This window comes from Cygnus atratus, chromosome 6 (genome assembly GCF_013377495.2).
Source record: "Cygnus atratus isolate AKBS03 ecotype Queensland, Australia chromosome 6, CAtr_DNAZoo_HiC_assembly, whole genome shotgun sequence".
NCBI lineage: Eukaryota > Metazoa > Chordata > Aves > Anseriformes > Anatidae > Cygnus > Cygnus atratus.
Genome location: NC_066367.1, coordinates 9,688,276 through 9,711,100, shown reverse-complemented (window position 1 = coordinate 9,711,100; position 22,825 = coordinate 9,688,276). Strand labels below are relative to the sequence as shown.

Genomic DNA, 22,825 nt, shown 5'->3' with positions numbered 1-22,825 from the left:
GGTTGCAAGTGCTATGTTTTCACAGAGGAGTACTAGGTTTTAGGTATTTATCTTTCATGGAGGGATCATAAATTTTTATTGTTTTTTCATAATTGTTTATTATCATTTTGTAAATCAATTAGCAGTTAATATCCACTGCAGGCAAAGCAGTAACAGTCCTCACACAGCTTAGACAGTTGCCTTTGATATTACCTGGCACTGAGTTCTGAGTGCTATATTAGACACTAGGTTAGAGGTCTCTAATTTTAGAAAAGAGATAAATAACTCATAGGTGTTAGGTGCTATGTTGTTCCTTCATAGATCAACAAAACATTTCAAAGTTATTTTTAAAGCCAGGTCAGAAGGCTAAGGATGTTGTTTTCACTGGCCAGTCAAAAGAGCCTGGTATTTTGTTACAGATGGGTCGTGCAGCTATGGGAGCTATTTTTGTGTGTGCACTGCAATTTATATTGCCTCTTCTAAAATAGAGCATGCTTAACTTTGGATTATTTTATATGCATAACTCTGGAGCTCAGGACTCAAAAGGCAGCCAGTGCACTAATGTGATTGTTAACATCACTTCAGCAGCATTAGCTTTCCTCTGCAGACTAGCAGGTAATTCTAATATCTCTGAATTTCAAAGCAGCTTGTGACTGATAATTGAAGTACTTTTTATCTGAAGTACGAAGCTTTTCTTCTTAACATGACTACTTTCAACCTCCTGACAAAAGGGTTTGAATCTTTTGATACAAGGCAAAATACACAATATCATTCCACCTTAAAATTTGGATCAGTACTGAAGTTGAACTCTAGTTCCAACTGAAATATCCCCTGCAACACTAACCAAGCCAATTATCAACTGGCTACCTGTAAAATGGGGAAAATAGCACTTTGTTGCCTTACAGCACTGTGTACTGCAAAAACAAAACCCAGGAAGACTGAGGTAGTGACTCAGGCTACTTACATTTATTCCACATACTCTTGCTATTCCAGTGTATAAGTGGTGTATAAGTAAGCCTGCAGAGAAATTGGCTGTTTCCAACAACAGTATATAAAATAAGTGTTTTAGATAGGGCTTGGCAAATGTAGTTTAGCAACTAGTAAAACTGCCAAATACAGTTTTGGGAGAGCAAAAGTGTTCGTGAATTCTAGTGAGGTTTATTTAAGTAGTTCTAATGTGGGGTGGGGGCGGGATTGGTATGGAAAAGTCTGTAAGTGAAATGCTTAGATCTTTGTGAAAACTGATTTACATCTTTTACAATGTTTAAGTAACCCAAGAACAAATCAACCAGTTTCAGGGGATGGGAAGACTTTCTAATTGTGAGAGTTGGGGGAGAGGTGACAAAATGAAAATGTTCACTGTTTGAACAGCTTTCACTTAGTAGACTGCAGCCACATTCATAAGGGCCTTTAATTCCATTGTAGGCACCTAATATAAATCTTAATCAAGCTCCCTTACTTTAATGATGCTTTCAAGATTTATGCAGTAATAAGTTTGAACTTCTGCGCAAATTGTAAGAATAGCTCAATTACTATCACATAAGAATAGAAAAATGTTTCCAGTGTAGAAAGATCAAACTCAAACCTTTTTGTAAACAACTCTGCTACTGAAATGAAAGCAGGCTAAAATTAAAAATGTAAGAAATTGCTTATGCTGTTCCTATCAGATGTTCTAGACTTCTGGGTGCCTTGTAAAACTGAACCTCATCCATGACTAAATTCAATTTTTTGAACAACCACCAGGTAGTATTGTGATAAAGTGGTGATAACTGTGTGGTTAGGCACAATAAAAGCATGAAGTGCTGCTGAATGAGGAAGGAGACTGCTGCGTAGAGGAATTAACAGCTCCTTACTAAAAATAACTGTGGTGTTGGATAGACTTAGATTATTAGAAGAAAAAAAGAGGCTTAACTGGACAGCTATAGGTTCTTACTGTACATAAGACAACTGCAGCTATTCTTTGAAGCTTGCATGAGGAGCTCTTTCCACTCTGAGGAGTTCTGGTTGTGCTCTGCAGAAAATGGTTCCTTGTATGCTGTTAGAGGGTATGCTGTTAGAGGTACAGGTGTCAACTCTGCTGGGATGGGCTGGAGACGAGCACTGGTGTCCTAACACAAAAGGATGGTGCCTGTGCCTGGCCTACCTGAGTGCATTATTGCATTGTATTAGCAAGTGCTGTCAGTATGTCATGGGATGATGGAGGTATTCACACCAACTGGCTTTACATATCCAATGTAGGTGTCTGAATGGGAATGTAGATTCTATAGACAGATAATGAGCTGTTGAGTTGTTCCTGGGAGGCTTTGTGAGATGTATAGGAAAACAACACCTCCCAGTTCAGCACTCCTCTTCATGCCAAAAAGTTGACCAGCATGAGTAACCCCAAAATGTGTTACATGCTTTGAGCTCTGCAAGGATGTATCTTGATAGGGATGACAGTATATGAAATGGTATTCAGTTACAGTCTGGGTGACAAACATGTCCCTGTCTTCTCATAAGCCCCCTGACTTGTTACTTAAGATAGTTGTGAAATTTGGGAGTATCCCTTCCTATCAAGCTAAATTATTAACGTCCCAGTGTTGGTGTTTTTATCCCTAACACTCACGTCCACTGTGCTGGAAAAGCACTATTTAAAGCCCGTGTGTGAGGTCTTCCACAACCTGGAGGAGAGTTATTAATAGGCACAAATACAAGGAGTTAGTGAATTCACAGTTCAGCATTGTACTAAATAGTGCTAGATGCTGCAAAGCCTCAGCAGGGGGTCCAAGAAGCACTGGAAAGCACAGCTGCCCTATTGCCTACTCATCAGCAGGATGCTGGATTTGCCAAACCTACTTAACAACGTAAAACCATCCTGCCCCCTTGTTGCTACTTTGCAAAAGGTAGGGACTCTACCCTGCCTCTTGCAGCTCTTGGGACTAACTGGATGGGAACACGGGTCTTGCTATTGCAGGTTTTAGGTTGCAAGGTGACATCTGGTCCTGAGCATATAAAAAAGCACAAGTAATATTCTGGGCTAGTTAAGGAAAATAGTATAGATGAAATTGATCCTTATCTAAAATTCTTGTTAACTTCAGTGGGGTTCTGATGTAGCAGTCAAGAGTAAAGTTTGGCACTAAGACCTTTTCTTCAAGCATAATGCCCCTTTGATTTACAATGCAGAACAGAATCTGAATTGTTAGAAGCCAGAAGTCCAGCAAAACTGTGCTGGTGCATATTTAAAGTTGCTTGCTTTCTCTCCAGCCAACTCAAATCGGGCAGAACACTCTGCTAGTGATTTGTCAGAGGGAGGGAAATGAGTATTTTTCATATAAAGAACTCTTAGCAAGCCATAAACACTGTAGAGTGAGGAGAAGAAAATATTTTTAATTGTGACAGGGCTTCAATTATACAACTCCTAGCTATCTGTTATATATTCGATCATATTTGGGAAGTTGCAAACAGTTGCAAACACTTTGAGGTATATTCTTACTTTAGCAGCATTTCTCATGCCTCTGCTTGAAAAGATTAAAACAAAGATAATTTGACTAGCGGTAGACTATGTAGATGGTATCTATAGACACCTTCCATGAACGAGAGGCAGACAGGAGTTACAAGAGCATGAAAACACTGATGCTGAAGCCTTATCTATAGTATGGTGCTATTAAATCATTTGCTGTTCAGATGTAATTTTTATCACTCTTAGAAAATCTGTAAGTACTTCTGGTTCTAGTTTGGCCACTGTTACTCAGACAGGAATGTACCATCCTTTGTGATTAGCACTATGATTTTGAGACTCCTGGGTACTTGAGGTACTGAGACTTCCTAAATACCATTTATCTAATGTCCTCATTTCTATAAAGTTACACAGTTTGGGCAGCTGTGCAGTTTGACCTTACAGGAATGACTTTCAGATTAAACTGAATTAGAAGAACATTCCAGCTGTAATTGTTATCTTTTTCTACTGACCTTTGTATTGACTGCTTCCTTCCTCCATTATTGAAAGGAAATTACTGGGAGCCATTTTCCAGCCCTCATCCTCTTCCTAGACTCGAGGGGGGTAAAAAGAAAAATCAGAATATTAATATGTAGGAACTTAGTGTGAAAAAGTCATAATTTTCATTTTTAATTGTTGCAATTTGAGGAATAAGACACCATTTTATCACACTGTGATGAAATTTTTCATCAGCTACAGTTTTCCTAGCAGGCTATAAAGAAAGTTTATCCTCTTCAAAAAAAAAAAAAAAAAATTATGGTAGAGTGTCAGTTCATCAGCTGACCTATTGAGGTCACAAGAATTATATTTAGGCTGGTTGGAATCTGTAACATAGGTAGCATACTTGCAAAACATGTAAATTAAATTATCTTGCTATTTTTTCAGTTATTCTTGGGTTGCACCCTCCGTGCACCAAAGGAATTCCCAACCTGTGGATAATTCCAAGCTGTTGAAACTTCATTTTAATCTGTTATTAGAAAAATAATGAACTTGGTGTACTTTGCGAAACAAAATATTTTGTTTCCACTTCATCAAAACATATTGATGTTTTCCTATCTGAACTAAATGACATTGACATGTTCGTGAAATAGTTTAATTTCTTTGAACCAGTATTTCTAATGGAAAATCTCATCAGAAAGCTATAAAATATTCTTCACATTGTGTGAGTCATAAGTCCTCAAAATGTTAGTAAGGTAACAGTTACGTGGGAAGTTAGAAATCTGAGGAGGAGATGGTGTGGATTTACCCAAGACAACAGAAGTTGTATCTGGCTTTGCTAATCAATGACTAGTCTGTAACGTGCTGGTTATCAGAAAGTTATAAGATGCAGTTCCTGAAATAACTAGAACCAAAAAAAAATCCCTACAAGTGCCTCCTTAACTAGATGCCGTTACATACCTGCTTATCAGATACAGCTGCAGACAGGTCACATGAATTATTAAATGTTTTTAATTAAATTATTATAGCAATTAAAGTTTAGGCCCAGGAGGACATGCAGAACCTAAATACATTTACCACTTCTATGCCATGGTCTATAGGTATACTTGAAAAAGATTCAGGAGTTTCTAAATTAAACATCAAGAATCATTTGGGTTAACTATAGCCAAGTGCTTGAGGATTTGATTCTTGGAATCTAAATTCTTGCTTGTGCATGTATTCAGTTTTGGCAGGGTGTGGCACTTTGAGATTCATCCTTGGCACTGACATTTTTAGAAAACGCTTAAAATATGCTCTTCTAAGAGTATACTTGTAATTGCTAACTATTAAAAGCCTAAAAATGGGATTGTATTCATTTTTAGCCACTCAATAGCATAGGATGCATGTTAACATTTCTTTTATTGTTAAAAATAAACCAATAGATCATTTTAATTACTAGCTTCAATGATTTCTGTAAACTGACATAGCAATATTTACATCAGTGTCATTGACTTTAATCAAAACCATTGTGTGTCCAAAGGACAGTTGCAGAATGCTGTTCTGTATTCCCTCTTGCATGTATTAACAGAACAAGGGTCAATGTAATGTATAAAACTTCCTTTGAAGTCAGTTGATGTATTTTTCTGTGTTCGGTGGATTGATTCCATGCTTATTCTGTGCTGTGTTCTGAAGTACCCTGAACCAACAACATACACTTCAATTTAGGCACAAATATGAAAATAATAGTTTTAATGTTTTTGAAGCTTTCTGAATTCTAGCCCATGCTAGATGGCTTTATGACTTTATATTCTCATTCAACAGCAAGGAACATTGTGAATTGACTGTTCTGCACTTTTGTTATGGAGATTTTACTAATGGATTTCAACGAGGAAAATGCACCTCAGTGTTATATATTTCTGGATGAAATCTGTGAATTGCACAGCCATGCTCAAGTTCTGTGAGCAAGACCAGTTGCAGAATGTTACTGGTTGAAGCAGCCCAAACTGGTCTAATGAGTTCTGCTCTTGGAAAGAGGAATCAGATGGTGCTGATGTTTTTTTTTCTTAGGTGCCCAATGGGAAATCAGATCAACACCTTACAGAGAAGAAAATGAAGTTACTTTGGTATCAAATACGTCTTTTTAAAGATTGCTATCAGGCTTCAGAAATATTTAAATTTCCTTCGGGGATCAAACTTTTGTTTTCTTAAAGAAGTGAAGTTATGAGCAAGGGTTTTCTTTGACTGCACTGCTATGACTTATCGCCTACACTTATTTTAATAAGAGTCCTGCTGTTAGAACTTTTCCATACACTTCTCAACTGGTCTTAGATGCTATTTTTCCTGTCAGTATTATAACCTTGGAGAGAATGTTCCCTTTGTTCTTTCTCAATGAACCATAGAGAACCTGATATAATGGCTCAGAATTTTACTTGACAGGACTTGTGATGGCTGAAGAGATGAGAACGACATCCGGTTATAAAGCCCCAGAGCTCTATATTGTTATTTCACCGTTTCAAAAGAACCTTGCAGAGGCTGCGAGAGGATAAGGATTCATTTCTGGTGTAGTCTTGGTTCTTATCTTATGGAAGATGAAAAACACAAGGAATCAAATTTATTCTGTGAGTCATATTTTTAAGCAGATGGGTTAGTTGACATCCAGTTTCAGAAGCTCAGATTGGAGATTGGGTTTGGCATTTTTAGCATGTCTAAGCATTAATGCCTCACTTTAACTTGGACTGAAGTGTCTGGAACAGCCTTCTCTGCTGCCTTTGCATGACTAGGTGCATCACAGCTTCGTTCTGGGCTGGCCGAGTTGGGAAGGACAAATGACAAGGACAAAGCCATATAGAAAGATGCTAGAGGACACCCTTGTGAATGCTTCCAAGCAGAGCTGGACAGTTTGAGATGCTACACGGTCCTGTAGCTGTGAATGATGCTCTTTTATGCCTGTAATGGCAAAAGCTTTTCTAAGCAATGGCTTTCATTATGTGTACTTTTACCTGATCTTTCTCCCAGAGCTCTGCAATGGCCATACTGATTAAAGGGGTCACAGGAGGAAGTGGTCCTGCAGAGCTGAACTTGGCACTTGTAAAACTCCCTAGAAATCTATGGACAACCTGGTATCAGTATTAGGCTTAGGTCTGCAGGGATTATGCTCCACTTTCTGCCCTCCTGCTCTTCTGGGCTCAGCTCTGCCAGCTAAGGTACAACAAGGTGGTGCCAGCAGTCCGCTTCCCACTCCTTGGAGCCTGGTGCCTTTACTAATGCTGTCACCCTGTGATCTGATGTCTGAAGATGTGTGTGACTAAGATCTGGAGTTTCAAGTTATCCATGCACTCTGCACAAGACGGGCCTCAGGCTCAGAGCTTGGAAAACGCTTTTATACATGCTTTTCCTTCAGCCTGCTATACATCTTCATTTATAAAGAAAAAACCCCAAAACCCCATAACCCAGATTCTTGTGTCTTGTATGACCCAAGCAGCATCTTTCCAAGCTGAAAACACTCTCAGTTGTGGGTTAACACTTTATCTTCATCCGAATTAGACAGATTGATGCTTCCTAAGTTCATGTAACTTAGTTTCCTGGCTAGCTGTTACAAGAGCTTTGGCCAAAGTGGTGATTGTTGCCTGAGAAAAGCATGTTTTTGGTTTGTTCCAGGGTTAACACTTAATTTTGCACAATTTCTGATTTTTGCAATGAGGAGTAAGCTTTGTGCCAGTGTATTGACCTTTTTTCTTCCACATACTTAGATTAATGACCCTTATTAAAAAAAACAAACAAAAACATTATTTCAGGTTTGTTTATACTATAAAGTAAATGATAACTAAAAGTTGCTGCTTCAGCAAAACTATACAACTTTTGTTGCAAAGCTTGGTTTCGAATATGCCCTCTGGTCACTGCGCTGTTGCAGAGATGCTTTTCTCTGTAAAGCTGCTCCTGAAATAATTTGGGAGCACACCTTCAGGGAAACCATAACCTTAGTGTAACAAAGATTTCAGGGAATATATCGCACATTAAGTGGTGTCTGCTGTGACATGAAGCAGAAAAGAGTTCATATCCTAAGAATGCGAACTGAAAATGCATGACTGCTATTTACATGCTTACAAAATACTGGCTTGCAGTACAAAACACGGCCAGCCATTAGTGAACTGTATGTAAAATAAGTTTTGAAATTCAAGCAAGATCAGAAATGGGTATCTGATGGAAACTGAGGTTCTTGTTTCCTAGTTCTTGTGTGAAGTTACTAACTTCTCCCTACTCCACATTAAGAGTGTAAATGCCTGGTGAACAAAATGGTGGCCAGTTTTCCATCTGTACAAAAGGCAGCAGTGCTTTGAAAAGTGTGTGCATGCTGTCTTGGTAACAAGGTCAATGCCATAAAGTGTATTTTCTCCCTCTCATCTCTTTCGGGCATTCTGTCCACCTACAACAGTTCTTTCCACTGAGCTGAGTCATGGCCATGCAAACTCCTTTCCTAAAAAATGAGAAGTGAAATTCAGTTCCCTGGGAGCATCAAGGTGACTGAAAGTCTCAGAGGGACTGGCCTCAACCAGTTCCTATATCTTCTGAGCCTAGGCCTTGGTGGCAATACAAATTAATATTCTCCGCCCACACATAGTTGAGTAGGCTGGACTTCAGCTCTGTTTTCACAAACTGCTAACTGATTTTACTGCAGGAAGCCTTACCTTTTTTCCAGTTTTCTGTGTTTTTCCTTCTGTTTTTTCCTTTCCTTTCTCTTTTTCTTTTTCTTCCTTTTGGGATTTTTTCTGCAGAGCCATCTCCTTTTTGGCAGCCAGTTCTGCGGCAACCTGAAAGAGATGAAAGAAACATGGACAGAATTTTCACATGCAAGGTGTTAGACATGTCCTGCAAGAGTTAGGAACTAGTATGCATTTCTCCTGCCTTGGTTTCAGCTTTCCACTACTGGGGAAATTCAATATCCAATATGTTGCTTGGTATACTCTTCTATGGCTAGGTTCTGACTAGACCTTTCCCCTCCGCTTGTCATTTAGATGGTGATGGGCAACTCCAGCAACTCCAAATACTCACCCTGTACTGTGAGGGGTACAGGAACAGAACTTACATGTCACTGCAGCATTTGCAACCATTTTAGAGGTGAGGGGGGGGGGGGGGGGGGGGGGGGGGGGTGAAAGCTCTGAATTGAACACACAAGTCTACAAATCTAGATTTCAGAAGATGCTTGGCATGGTGTGGAGAATTTCAGAGCAGCTAATCCATGACAGAGCGACCCCTTTCACTTATGCTGACAGCACTCCTACCTGCAAATGTTGATGGTGCTGACTCCTAGCATGTATTTGAGAAAGTGATTTCCATGTCCCAAACCACTATGGCTTTTATCGAGTAAGACCAATTCCTGAAACCACCCAGAAGCACAATATCCTAATGATATACAACTTTGAGCTCCCTCTGGACTTGCATTTGGATTATGAATGTGTCTTAGCATTTTTAAGGCAGATTGATATTATACAGATGGATTCTGAGAGATTGCCTTGAGGCATGTCTAATTTCAATATTCGGCTAAAGACTGAAATTGTTGCAGTGGATGAGAGACTGGATAGAGATATTGTGATGAACTCTGACAGATGTACACTGATAGTCCAGCATTTTTATCCCTGCAAGGTAGCAGTAGCTGGTAACTGGATAGAGCTACTTCAGCTTAGTTCCTGTCCATTTATACATTACTATCTGAAAAGGCAGACAGGGAGATTTGCTTTTTCTATCATTTTTCTCGTTCCCAGACACCTTTCATTGTGTTCTCTTGTCCCAGAGATGAACTGTAAGATCATCCACTGGTGAGTGTAAAACAATCTGTGGACACTGAAGCTTATTAATGAACCATTAATACTGGCAGTACTGTGAAAGTGTAGAAAACAGATTTCCAAGTTTAAGACAAGTGTTTCCTGTAACAGTAAAAATACTTGTTTTCTAAAAAATGCTTTTTAATGAATTAAAGATTGGGCAGTGGAAGCGAGGGGCGACAAGGGCTATATTTTGCAGTCAGTGAAACTTCATTACTGGATTTCCCCAAGCATTTCAGTACCTTACATTTAATTAAATATGGTAATTTAAACCCCAAGCACCGTTCAGTCATATCTTGCGGTGATAAGCAGTGAAGCATTTCATTCTCTTGGATAGATTAATAGATTGACTAGAGTTCAAAATAGGTTTTTAGCGTCCCAGCAGGCCTCTTGTATCCAAAACCAACAGAGCTACTCAGACTGTATCCTTTACTGTAGCACTAATACCCGGCCAGATATCCAACCTTGTCACCTCCGCCTCCAACCTCTGCTCTGCCTGCCTGCTAACGAGTAGCTGTAACCACTTCCAGCATCCGAGGGGTGGGTTTATCCAGCAGGAGTCCTGTAAGCACGCATGTGATTAACAAAAGGTTTTAATTTTAGGCAGTGCTTCCAAGTTCTACTGGCAATGTTTTAAGTATATGCAGACTTTGATTGGAACAGTTTCTTTTTCATGTTTTTATACAGATGAATAAAAAGATGCTGAAAGGGGTTAGGTTCTGTTCTTATGAACAAAATATATACTGGGATGGAGTTGTTGAACTGCCCTTATCCTTCTGTCTTGCCTTCATCAGCTTTGTAGGGTGGAAAAACAAAGCTTGTGTTTACCATTTTCAGAACTGCTTGTGTGGGGTATGAGCAATGGCGTGAAGCCTTCTACTAACTGCTTAAGTAGGTAACAGCAAATGGTGCCTACAGTCAGTGCTGGGTGAAACGTATGGGAACACAAGAAGTCAAGTCCAGAACCATGCTCAGTGACTGAAGGCAAAGGTTGCATACGTGTAGGGCCTCTGTCCTAGGTGGTGGCGTGGCCAGCATGTAAAGCCTGACTTTTCTGAAGTGTGCCTCTGCTTCCCAAAAGAGAATGATAGAGCAAATAGGATTTTTCCTTGTCTGCATCAGATACACCTTCTCCCCTGTGTTTCTTCGGTATGGCTTCTCCAGCTCTGCTTGCACTTCTGCTCTAAGCAGCTTCGTAATTGCAGAGGACTGGGAGGTGGGGTGAAGCTGGCTGTGTACCTAACCTTACATGGCTTGTATTCTTCTACACAGAACAATTTCCCCTCCAGCTACAAGAAGATGCCTGAAGAATCTGACAAAAGAACAGGAAAGAAAGGAAAGGACAAGCAAAGGTTAGTTTGAGAAACTAAGTAATTCACCTGCATTATAATACATTTTTTCCCCTGAAGAAAACTTCATAGTGGAAATAAAAGCAGATGTCTTCCTAAATTATTTCAGCCTGCCCTTTTCTTTGCGAGGTTGTCTCTTTTTGAAATGATGCTGAAAGCACTTTGAAAACTCTTAATGTTGGGGAAGAGAATGCACGTCGGTGAGAGTGGATGAATTTTAGTCTCAATTTTTCCTAGTCTTGCTGTAGGAGCCCTGTAGACCTAGTGATGACTTTTATCCAGTAACTTTTTATTTCAGGGCTGAAAAGACATTTTCCTCTAAACTGGTCTTCCACAAAAGCCAAATTGACTTTCCTTTTTATACATCAGTTTAAGTGTTTCCAAACTTTTTCAGTGCAAATCCCCTTTTTTGGGAAAGACGGGCGACGAAACTGAGGGCAGCCAATGAATGGAAATGCCTGATGTCAGTGTATGAGCCAAGTATCCGAAAACCATTGGCTGCCAGTAGGACTCACTTATGTTCTGTGTTCCTCAGTCACAGAAAGCTTGGTGTTGGCTCAGGCAAGCAGACACTTGAAGTAAATGTTCCTCCTCAAGAATAATCCCTTCCCTCATTCCTTGAAAGAAGACCTCGTTTGAACCTTTTGCCTTTATTAGTGTTGTGGGCATAAAAGAAAAAAGCAGTGATAGAGTGAGTTTGGGAATTTTAGATCGCCAACTGTGGTGGGTGAGACAGCCTCAGGGCCTTGTAATTCTGGCCTTAAAACCATTTTGAACAGAAACAATGTGCTCATAGTCTACTGTCTCTGGAGAGAATTTGTTCTCTTTGAGAATTAGCTCTTCAGGAAGAAGCTATTTTGATGTTTAAGGCAAAAATGTTTCTTCTCCAAGGAAACAAGACTGAGATGGGAAGAAATGCCATCCCATTGTCCCAGAGTAGCATCCCAAACATCACACATTTACATCACTTGTGCATAACGTACAGTATGCTGTAAATGTTCTCTACCTGTCACCTTCCCTCCAGCTTCAGGACACTTAATTAAAACAACTTCTACGAGCTGATTATTTCTATAAGGTGGTATTTTTTAGAGGTGGTATTTTTTAGCTTTGGGTGTGCACCTGCAAGTAAAGCTTAAGCTTTAAAAAAAAAAAAAAATCCCAGGATTCTTGCAGGAATGAATTCAAAATGATGGGGAAGATTTTATAGTTATAGTGGATCTTGCAAAACCTTACAGTTGGATTTAATAGACTGTCTTGCATTTCAGTCCAGGATTGACACATGCTCTCCTTTTTTTGCATCTGGCAGATGTTGCCCAAATGTAGCTTGACTCACCAGTTAAAAACTTGCTCGCTCTTTTGATCATTTTCTGGCAAACACTTCAAAATGTTAGTCTCCATTGAGTGTGTTTATGAAAAATCTGTTACCGTTGCTGGCTGTAATTTTTTTTTTTTTTTTTCAGGGAAGGTGGGTGGTAGAGATGAAAACAGGGGTTGTTGATACTGCCTGGCTTTTAGGCACACGACCTAGCCTGCTGACTTCAGCCAACAGAGAAATAATCATGCTCAGGGGGCAGTGGAGAGCTGCTGAACCAGGAGCCAACCTGCCCAGTGGCTTTGTTGCAGTGCATCAATGTCTGGAGGTGAATACGTCTGCCTGTTGTGTAGTCTAACAGAGCCTAAGTACCTTTTTCTCCCTTCTGCGTGGTTAACTTTAATAATGATGGTATAAGACTTGGAGGTGCCCAGCCTCAGCTGATGGCACTGTTTAGCACTTGTCTAAAAGGAAATTATCAGGCTGGATTTTCACCTTTTAGACCATCCAAAATAGCGTGGAACACAGGAGAAAATGGTAAACGTAATTGTAGGCATTTATTCCGACTGCTGAAAAACTCACAGTTGGTGTATTTGCTGTCAAGATAAAAGCGTATTTGCAGAAGGCTGGATACTACAACGTGCAGCTCCACAGAGCCTCTTAAAGCCACCTCTGGCACTCTAAGGCTGTTTGATATATTCATTTGGAAGAAGATAATGCATTTAGGTGTGTGTATGTGAACATGGTGGTACTTGATTGCATAATATCACTTTACTGTCTCAACCTGGGAAATAGACAGGTTTATTAATTATTAACTACTGGGATCCCTTGCACTGACATTCACAATCAAACTGATTACTGGGATTCATGAGGACTTTTAGCTGCTGGTAATAATGAATGCTAATTAGTGGTATAGTGTTGCATGGAGTGCCAAATGAGGATTAGGAGCTTGTATCTGTAACAGCAGTTAATGCATACTCCTTCTTGCCCCTTTTCTGTGCTCCTGGATCAAATACTGAGATTATGTTGATGTGGAAATGACTTTGTGCTCCAAACAGCAACTGAATGTATAACCAAAATCTCAGCCTATTTTATTATAAGGTGCTTAATAGTGGAAGTGAGGGGGAGTTGGGAGAGGGGGAATGTGACTGCTAAGTGACAACTCTCTTGGCTTACTTTCACGGTGATGAGACTTAATGAACTACAAGAAGAGATCATAATTTTGTTGGGAGCAGTATAAGGGCAAAGCCAAAAATTGTCATATCTGATGATTATCTCTGGAGCAAAACATGAAAAACCGTTAGGGATAGACATCTGGAACAGATGCAGGGAGATTACACCAAGTCTCAGAATCTTAAATTTCTCCTGAAAAGTGCATCAAGCAATAGAGAAATGCTTCTGTTCGGTTGAGACAGTACATATTTTTCTGACTAAATCACCAAGTCCTTCGCATCTGGATGTCTTGGGCTTACCTTTTTGAAAGATATTTGTAAAATGTCATGAAAGCAGTTTGTGCAGAAGGCTAGCTACATTACAAAGTCAAGTAAGGTCAGAGTTGTCAAAAGATAAAGAAATATAGAATGTATAATAATGCAGCAATGGTTCGTGAAGTGATTAATTTGTATTTTATTTTCCCCAAAGTGTCTTTACCTAAGTCTTATAAAATGCTCATTTTTTAAATGCAGTTCTGTCCTGATTTTTCATGGAGTTTAACTTGAGAGTAACCAACCCATTCACAGAAGGTAATATATACAAGAGGTGAAATCTTTTGTCTCCCCTGAATTCAAGGGCAAAGCTCCCATTAACTTCAATGGGGCCAGGATTTCATTTATTATGTTGCCCAGTAGACCACAGTGAAACAAAACCAGTTGCCTTTGGGATTTTTAAAATGCAGGCTGACTCAGATGAACAAAAAATATTTTACTTTCCTGACATTCAGGTAGAACCATGAACAAACTGAACTTTCTTTTGCCAACTACCTTCTGGATGCCTGTTAAAGGCATGTGAAATACATTCTGCTCTCAGTTGTGCTGGCTAAAAAAGGAGGAAAAAATGGCTCCAGGGATTTCTTCGAAATCAGATAACTGCTGGTGAAAATTTGCTGGGAAAATACATGCTTTTTTTTTTTTTTTTTTTCTTGCAGGTATTTTCCTTTATGCAGGGAAACCAGGCAGTAAAATGATTTCTCCAGGTTTTTGGATTCCTTTATTTTTTTTATGCAAAGAGAAAGCAAATACCCAGGAACCACAGCAAAATAGCTGAAGGTGGAAATTCAAAGCTGGGAGTAAGATAGGGAAAATATATTTCTCCAGTATTTACTAACATACCTAGTTTTGCTCATTACAATTTCTTGTAATTTTTATTTTCTTTCTGAATTGTATTTATCCTTGTTTATAGCACGTCTAATTAGCATTGTGACCCCTGAAGCCTTGTCCAGCAACAAGCCCACACGTGCTGGGTGGCTTCCCTGCTGCTTAGAGCAGCCAACAAAGCCGCCTTGACACTGGCATGTGTTTCTACTTTAGAAGCTGAAAACTTAATGGACTGGTCTCCTTCGCTCTGTCTGGGACTGAACAACAGAGCGACTTAGATACAGAGGCTGGCAGGGTTGACCTTAGCACACTCTGAACTTGGCTAAAAGCAGGAGCATTCCCTGAGCTCAGTTTTAGTGAGGCACACAGAACTGTTTGTCGCAGTTTTCTTGTGTGTTTCTGTAAGCAAAGTAACTAATGGTTAGAGCACTGTGCTTTATGCTGGTCTGGTCTGTATTTATATCTCCCCAAACCATACCATAGATGCTGCTAGCATGCCCTAGAATTTTCTCTATGATTCCAAGAAGGAGTGAATCCAAAATATTGTTTTGCCATAGTTGTGTGAGATCATCAGTTGCAAGCAACTAATGAATAAAACAGTCTGTCTCAATAGAGGAACATTATTTTAAGGACCACAAAGGTCTGTCTTTCGTGGTTTAGTTTTCCTAGCCCACTAGTAGCTTGGTTCACTCATCATGCTTGGTTCACTCAGGGACCAAATCCTAGCCCTCTGTGCAGGGTTTCCTGTTTGTAAACTCCCTCAACAACCTCATCATCCTGTTAAGATCACTATGGAGGCTGGAAAAGGCTCCAAGTGCCAACTACTGCCTTCACTTCTTTGACTGGTCTTAATCACCTCCTCTGTGTGAGACCCAGATGATCAGAGGAAGAGATTATCAGCTACTTCTATTAGTCAGAGAAGCCAGAAGAGTGTTTTTTCTCAGGAAAAACAATTGAGATCATTACAAGAATACATAAGATAAGCCAAGATGATTCCTTCACTTGAATGTGTCCCTTGTTCAAACTCTCTTGGCAGTAAATCAAGGCCTAGGCCTGCCTGTGTAAGGAAACTCTTCTCTGCTCAAACTAAACAAATTGCTGTGCTGGTACTGAATGTAGATACATTGGAACCAATCTCAGTTTTTTTTTTTCCTGAACTTGGTAGCTTTGGATGCGTGTTTAAACCAAAGCTTTTTAGATTAAAGTAAAACTTTGATATATATTTCCACTAGAGTCTAGCACCAGTCAAACTACATGGATTTTTGAACATTTGAGCAATTCTTTGTAGCTGAGCCCATTGCTCCCAGCTCCCTCACACATTTAGCTGTGTAATTTGTATAGCTGAGCACCTTCCACTGTGACTAAGTGGTTACATATCTTGAAAGGGAACAAATTTTGGTACCTGAGTTTTGTGGTTTACCCTGGAAGAAAAAAATATTTTCACTAGCAGCAAAAATCCCTTAATCATAAGGTACCCAAAGAACTAGAGGGCATTGTCATGCAAAATTGCAATTTAAATAAACAGACATGTTTTGTGGAGGTTCCTTCCCCAATCCCGTTAGCCTTTTGCATTAGAGGAGTGACAGTACCTGCTCTGGGGTTTTTTGAGAAAAAATAGTCGCTGAACCTCCTGCTTCTTTGGTAGGATAGTCAGGAAACCTGCCTATAATGTGCCTGCATGAGAAACAAAAGATGGAAAAGGAATTAAAATCCATAACTTTTCATGCAGTTGACAAAGATGTCAGGTGGTGGTGAAGCATACTATTCACTCTCCAGAAACAGAGTGCTGTACTGTTTCCTGTGTCAGTAGTTTTTTGTCCAGCAAATTCATTAAAAGAGCTACAAGCCCATTTCTCTTATGTGGTCTACCAAGCGCTGAATGTCCTTATGGAATTTCTTAGGACTGTGCGTCACTTCATAGCTGAGACGTTGCTTAAAATGCTTATATTTATAGCTCTGCTCTCTGCTTTCAACACCCAGCTTTATTAAAAAAAAATAATAAATTGATTTTTGATCTACAAATTCCAGATTGTATTTGTATGTGAGGATCTCCACCCCCAAAATTTCTAATGTACTTGCACAACTGGGCAGTGATAAAAGCTGTGGAGGTGACAGTGAGAGGCTTTGTGGTAGGATTTCACAGATGGGTATGGATAACATTGGTGTCTCCAGACCCTTCAGAAAGAGATAAAACATATAAAATTGAAACATATAAATAAAACATATAAATAATTACAGTCCAAAAGCCATTTATAGTGGTGAGAATTTTTCACTTCTTTCATATCTGTAGCTTTTTGGATCATATCAGTAAGAGTTTCTGTTTGGTAACATCAGGACAATCTTGTGTTCCAAAGAAAACTCTGACACATCAGAAAACTATCTGTGCTGCTGTCAAATCAAATGGTAACATTTCTTCTAAATGAAACGAAATTTCCCTTGAGAAGAAAATAACTTGGGAACGTCGACATGATTCATAAAAATTGCTTTCATTTTTTTTAAAAAACTGGTACCTTAAGGGACTTTCCTCATCTACAGTTAAGCAGCACTCAATTTTGAGCTCAGACCCACGTGTATGGTTTGGATCCCTAGCTGGTATTAATGTAATACCAATTAGAAAAGAATAAACAAACATTCATCTGTGTTTGTAAGCCCTGACTTGCATGTTCAACAATTACTAGTTCTGTATGCAAACAGATGTAAAACTTTGTTCCTTGCATTCCCAGAAACCAGTCTGCATCAACAAAGGGGTGGCATTGTTAGTGATTTTTTTTGAAAATCTAATAAGAATGGGCTTTTGGCTTCAAAAGACTGTATCATTTAGTTTATTTAATGTTAGATCATGTTTCTTTCTTTTTTTTTTTTAACAGGCAGAAAATAGCTCAATTTTGTTAAATGCAATTTTATTTTAAATGTTGCTACAAGTCTGGCTTACAGCAACAAAAAAATCTTAAAATCTGCTCTTAAGGCTGTTGCTATTTTACTAACACCAGCTGGGAGGAAGGAAAGGCAATATGCACTGTGGGTGAAGAACCAGTTTGGAGTCCACCACCCACTGAATGTAGTATCAGTGCCAGCTTTCAGTATTTACTAGTGCTGCATTTGCTATTTGTGCTAGTTCTTCATTTTGAAATTATTTACAGCACTTGCAGACAAATATTTACCCTTTGGATATGTATGCTGAGTTTATATCTGAGTGCTGAACAAATTCTACCACTCTCCAATTTGGAAGCAAGTTGCAATTTGTCCATAACCTGTATTTTCTGTGTGATTTTTCTGCTCACGGTGCAGCAGTTTAGGATTACGTAGCTCAAGTTTTTTGTAGCAGCTACAGCAGGAGCTTACATTGCAAAATAGTTTGAGGTTAAGAGAAGGTAATGCCAATCTTTTGAAACAATTGGAGAAAAAAAGTGTCAGCTCTTTACTAACCAGTCAGCTGTTTGGGGACTGGATCTTTGGTTGAGGGCAATACAGAATAAGTTCCCATGGTCATCAGTGACCTGGGAGCAGACAGCTACTACACATTTCAGGCATGCTAATTCTTCAGGGACATCTGTTTTTTCTTTCTGGGCTTCACCCTTTCCTGTGTACTGTTGCCTAACATATCAATTGCTGCCCAACAGTCTCAGAGCATTGTTCTTGTCTCACTTTCCTATCAGACCTCTTGTGGACTTTACTCTTTCTCCTGTAGGTTTAAATGCCTACAACTTCAATCTTGTAATGCCTGGAAATGCCCGTGCATGACCCTTACAACCAGATTCCTTTCTTTATGAAACCCACAGAGTTTAACTCAGGGATTCAAAATCTGCCTGTAAAATGTCTATAGAAAAATCAGTAATTGATCTTCCTGGTCAGAAGTCCATTCTAAAGGTAATGAATCACAATTTTCTTTCCCCGTTCACTTTTTGGCAGCAATTTACTCAAAGCACCACCACGCTGGGTAGTTTCATGTGCTTCTCGTAAGATTTTATTTCAGATTCAGCTGGGCCTAAAGCTACATTTTGCATAAGCTCACTTTACAATTGCTGATAATGGCAAAACATTAGGACAAAATAAGTGGACAACACGCACATTGTGAACAGCCAGGGATGTTCCTATATCCTTGTTCCATCAGATGCACTGCATGTTATATGGTGTAAGAAATTCCACCCAGCATGTTCCACATCGAAGAGGGAACAATCCTTGTACTAGGAGGATCTTCCAAACATGTGGAATGACTTTTGAGGTTGCTTTATAGTAATAATTGTTCATGTAATGTTAAACTGCCCTCCCCTCTGGAAACATCCTAGAAACAATGAAGTATTCATGATCAGAGCCAGTTCTAAGGCAATAATACTGAAAGAAAACAGAAACAGATGATGTAGGAACTTGCTCCAAGCCCGAGCCTAGGATGCTGTTTTGTTCTGTGGAGCCAGGAGGGTGCAGTGTAGAGGAGGGCCGTACGTCTGAAATCCTTGGTTCCATCTCTGGCATCAAAGGCACCACCACGCTCTGAACCAAAACTTGCAGAAGGTGGAGCTGCAGAGTTTCCCACAGTCAGCAACAAGCCTGAAAATCAACCTGGGGACTAGAGCAGCATTATACACGCACCTGAGTTGTTTGTGTACTCCAAAAACTGAGATGCAGCTACAATCACTGTAAAACTTTAGCCCATTAGCAATCACTGTAAAACTTTAGCCCATTAGCGATCACTGGGTAAGATTCTCAGGCTGGTATTTGTTATTTAGATTGCTTTTTTAGTTGAGTGATAAAGAAAAGTCCCTGGCTGTGTTTCCTCTAATCTGCCTGATATTTATTTTTGGTGTTCATTAGTACCTTGACACTTCCTTTGCGTGCCAGTCACTATAGACAGATTAACCACAAAGTTCATAGACCCCGATGCTTTTGCTACACATCACTGTAAAGAGAATAATATGTAAAAACTATGTAAAAACTAAAAACTGGTCAGAAAGTCTGGTTGCACATTGAGGGGGAGCGGAGAATGTGGAAAGGTTAGGTACTGGAATGTGTGTGTGTACCTGAGAGGTATCCTACATGTCAGGAGCACCTGGTTCCAAGGCAAGTCAAAACTCAGTGAATCTGTTACTTGCTGTCTCAACGCTTGCAGGAAAATAATCTAATTGTGCTTTTCCAGCATCACATAAAAATGTGCAATTGCCAGAACTGGAAGACATGACTCTTATTTTCAACACGAGTGCTTCAGTGGGAGGGTTGACAGTGTGTTAAGGACAACAAGCAAAAGCAGAAGCGAATTCTCTCGTAACCATCAGATTTCATATGAAGGATGCACTTCTAGTAAAACTGTTCAGCCAGCTGAGCAAATGAAATTTGTAAAGAGTACGACTGCTCAGTAGGACTGGAGTTGGTGGCTGCATAGAAGCAAACAAGGTGAGACTAAGGGGTAGGGCTGGGAAGAAACTTCCACGTTGTGAGACAGAGTTCATGGTAGGCAAAATATCTTTCTTTGGGTCAGAGCCACTGCTTTAATGGAACTAATAATTGTATCTGCTGCAGAGGACATTGCTGAAGGACTGTGGAGAAGGGACCTTTTGAAATCGTGGTATGTGAGAAATCTATTATTTTTCTGGAGAGCCTAGAAATCCTTTCAAAGGGAGCATAGTATGGGTTTGGTAAGCAGCTTTACAGAGAAGCTATCTCATTGGAATAAGTGGGAGCCTTAAATCTAAATCAGAACAGCTCAACTGGACAAATAAGCAGGGATGAACAGAGATGCAGGAGTGAAGAGACAGTCTTCCACTCCTAGCTAAGTAAGAAAAGGATCTAACGAGATTCTTGCATTGTTACTCTAGCTACGTTCTGTTCTCCTCTCTGGTTCACTGTTACTGCTCGCCCCTTTTCCAAACCTATCCTTCATATTATAACTTAGATCTGTCAAAGGTAATTGAAAAAGAATGATCTTTTATGGTCTGCAATGTAAACTTTTGTCTCTGGTCATGTAGCATAGACTTCTGGCACTTTGGGGCTCAAATTTGTTTTAGCGTACAAGCCACATACGAGTCTGGGTTTTAATGAGGTTCGAATGGTTCTTTAATGTCTCCAAACCACCACCAGACGTGGTATGAGTCAGTGTGATTGGCAGCCTACTGCAAGTCTCTGCTTGGCACTGAATGCTCCAATATCTTAATTCCAACTTGTAAAATAAATTCATTGTCTGAACAATGTCCATGCACTGCGCTCGTCTCATCTGGTGCTTCCTCCTCTTCTCATTTCAGGAGCATCACCAGAGAACCAGAATTTTTCCTTACGTGTTTTCTCTCTAAGCCACATTGCTCAGGGATGGTTATAGTTAAGGCTAAATATGGCTGATTTATGAGAACATACTGTTGATTTAAACATTTTGCCTGGTAATAGACTCAACAAGTTACTACCTACTCTGCTCTCTGGCAAGATTTTACATGTGTTATTCTTTCTTTTTGGCTGTCACTTCTCTAGCTAATTGCATAAAAGGCCTTGTCACGAAAATAAAAAATTGTTGTTTGGAGAAAAAGGAGTGTTTAACTCTTTTCAGGTTAAGAAAGGATGTGGGCTGTGCACAGAGAAGGCATGACTGATGGCTGTATGTTCTAGGCAGAGGAACACCAGAGTGTTCTGCACAGAAAAGAAACAAAGACAAAGGGTGGGGAGAGCCTTGTAAAGAAATAAACCCCTCTTTGTTTTGTAATTTTTGCCTGTTCCTGTAATCCAACCTGATATGGGTTCTCTCAAACTACTTAAACAGCGGTGTTATTTCATTTTAGGTGTCTTTGCTCCAGCATTTTCTTTCCTTGTGTGTGCTTTCTTTAGCTCTTTGAAAAATCACTTCAAGATAAATTTAACCTAAACAAATATCAAATTACTCATAAAGCAAGATTGATTTCCACAGGCTCCTTGTCATCTTTAATGGGTTTGGACACAGACGTATTACAACCAGACATATTACAACTGATGCTTTACCTATGGTCCTGATCCTCCAAGCATTAGCTTGGATGTGTGGTCGTTATGCATGGATGTAAGTCGGTGGGGATACTTGCAGGGAGAAGTGCTTGGAGGATTGGAACCTTTATTGTTCTGGCTATATATTTGGTTTCAAGTTTAAGATCAAGTGTTGAGGCCAACAACGTGCAAGAAGAAACATTCCCATGGAGAAGCGGGTGTGAAAGGTTTTGGGGGAAAGGTGATATCTCTTTTGCAGTAACTATCACAATTGAAAACAATAGATTGTCTTTTGGGGGTACCCAATGCCTTCCTTAGATCTGAAATGGCAGAACTGAGCTTCAAAGCCAAGTAAGAGTTGGGAACAGTCATTGCAGGGGACAGGCTTAAGTGTGGAATGTGGTAATCCTCTGTGATGGTTTTATTACATGTAGTATTAGTGGCCAGGAAAGGTAGACCTTTGGCTGACCCAGTACAGTTGTTCTTAAGCTTCTTGAGTTCCCAATGAACAGTTCCTAAAATGAAATAGTCTCTTCTGCTTTGTCATGAAGTTATTTTATCTGTTCAAGAATCCTCCTGGTCTTTTAAGGATAGCAATATGTAGTTAGTGTACTAGGAAAAAGGGGAATCTCTGCTCCCTTTCAGACAGGCCTGGCCAGTCTGAAGTCACACTTTTGGCTATCCTGCTGTAAACCATGCTGGGAAAAGGATGGAAAAGGGATTTTTGACCTATTGGTAACTTCAAAATTCTGACAAAAAATGTTCCTGGTTTAAAATAGCAGTAGGTTTTCTCCTTGAAATTAATCAGAAACACGGGAAGGTGGTGCTACAAGTTACTGCTCTGTTTTTGAATGGAAAAAAAAGGCAACGTGGGCAAGAATAATGCCAACAAGAAACAAGATTTATCACTTTCAAGATTTCAGTTTAAATTAAAAAAAAAAAAAAGGCAATATCAGCACTCACAATGTTTCGGTGCTGCTGATTTTGCATGTCCCTTCCTACCCCACCCCCCAAGATTGCCAAAAAATTTCTTGGAGCTCAAATCTGAATTAACTCAGGACTGGGAGTTGGTCACAACCTGACCTAAGTAACTGAACTTGTTTGCAAGATTTAATAACATCTAACCCATACTGAAAGCTTAGATAAACCTACAGAAGTTGAATATTAAATTTCTGCCACCATGGCACAGAAATGGAAATAAAACTAAAGTGATGAGAAAGCAGATTCCTATG

At 39.6% G+C, this 22,825-nt stretch overlaps 1 protein-coding gene across 1 annotated transcript in view; it reads right to left on the bottom strand.

Moving 5' to 3' along the window:
• Positions 1-22,825, bottom strand: part of IQCA1 (IQ motif containing with AAA domain 1) — a 105,008-nt gene that overhangs the window by 37,030 nt on the left and 45,153 nt on the right. The window contains exons 7-9 of the mRNA XM_035566333.2: positions 16,253-16,337; positions 8,557-8,679; positions 3,928-4,003 (exon numbers count right to left, since the gene is read on the bottom strand). Of these exons, the coding sequence (XP_035422226.1) occupies positions 3,928-4,003; positions 8,557-8,679; positions 16,253-16,337 (284 nt within the window). The remainder of the gene's footprint in view (positions 1-3,927; positions 4,004-8,556; positions 8,680-16,252; positions 16,338-22,825) is intronic.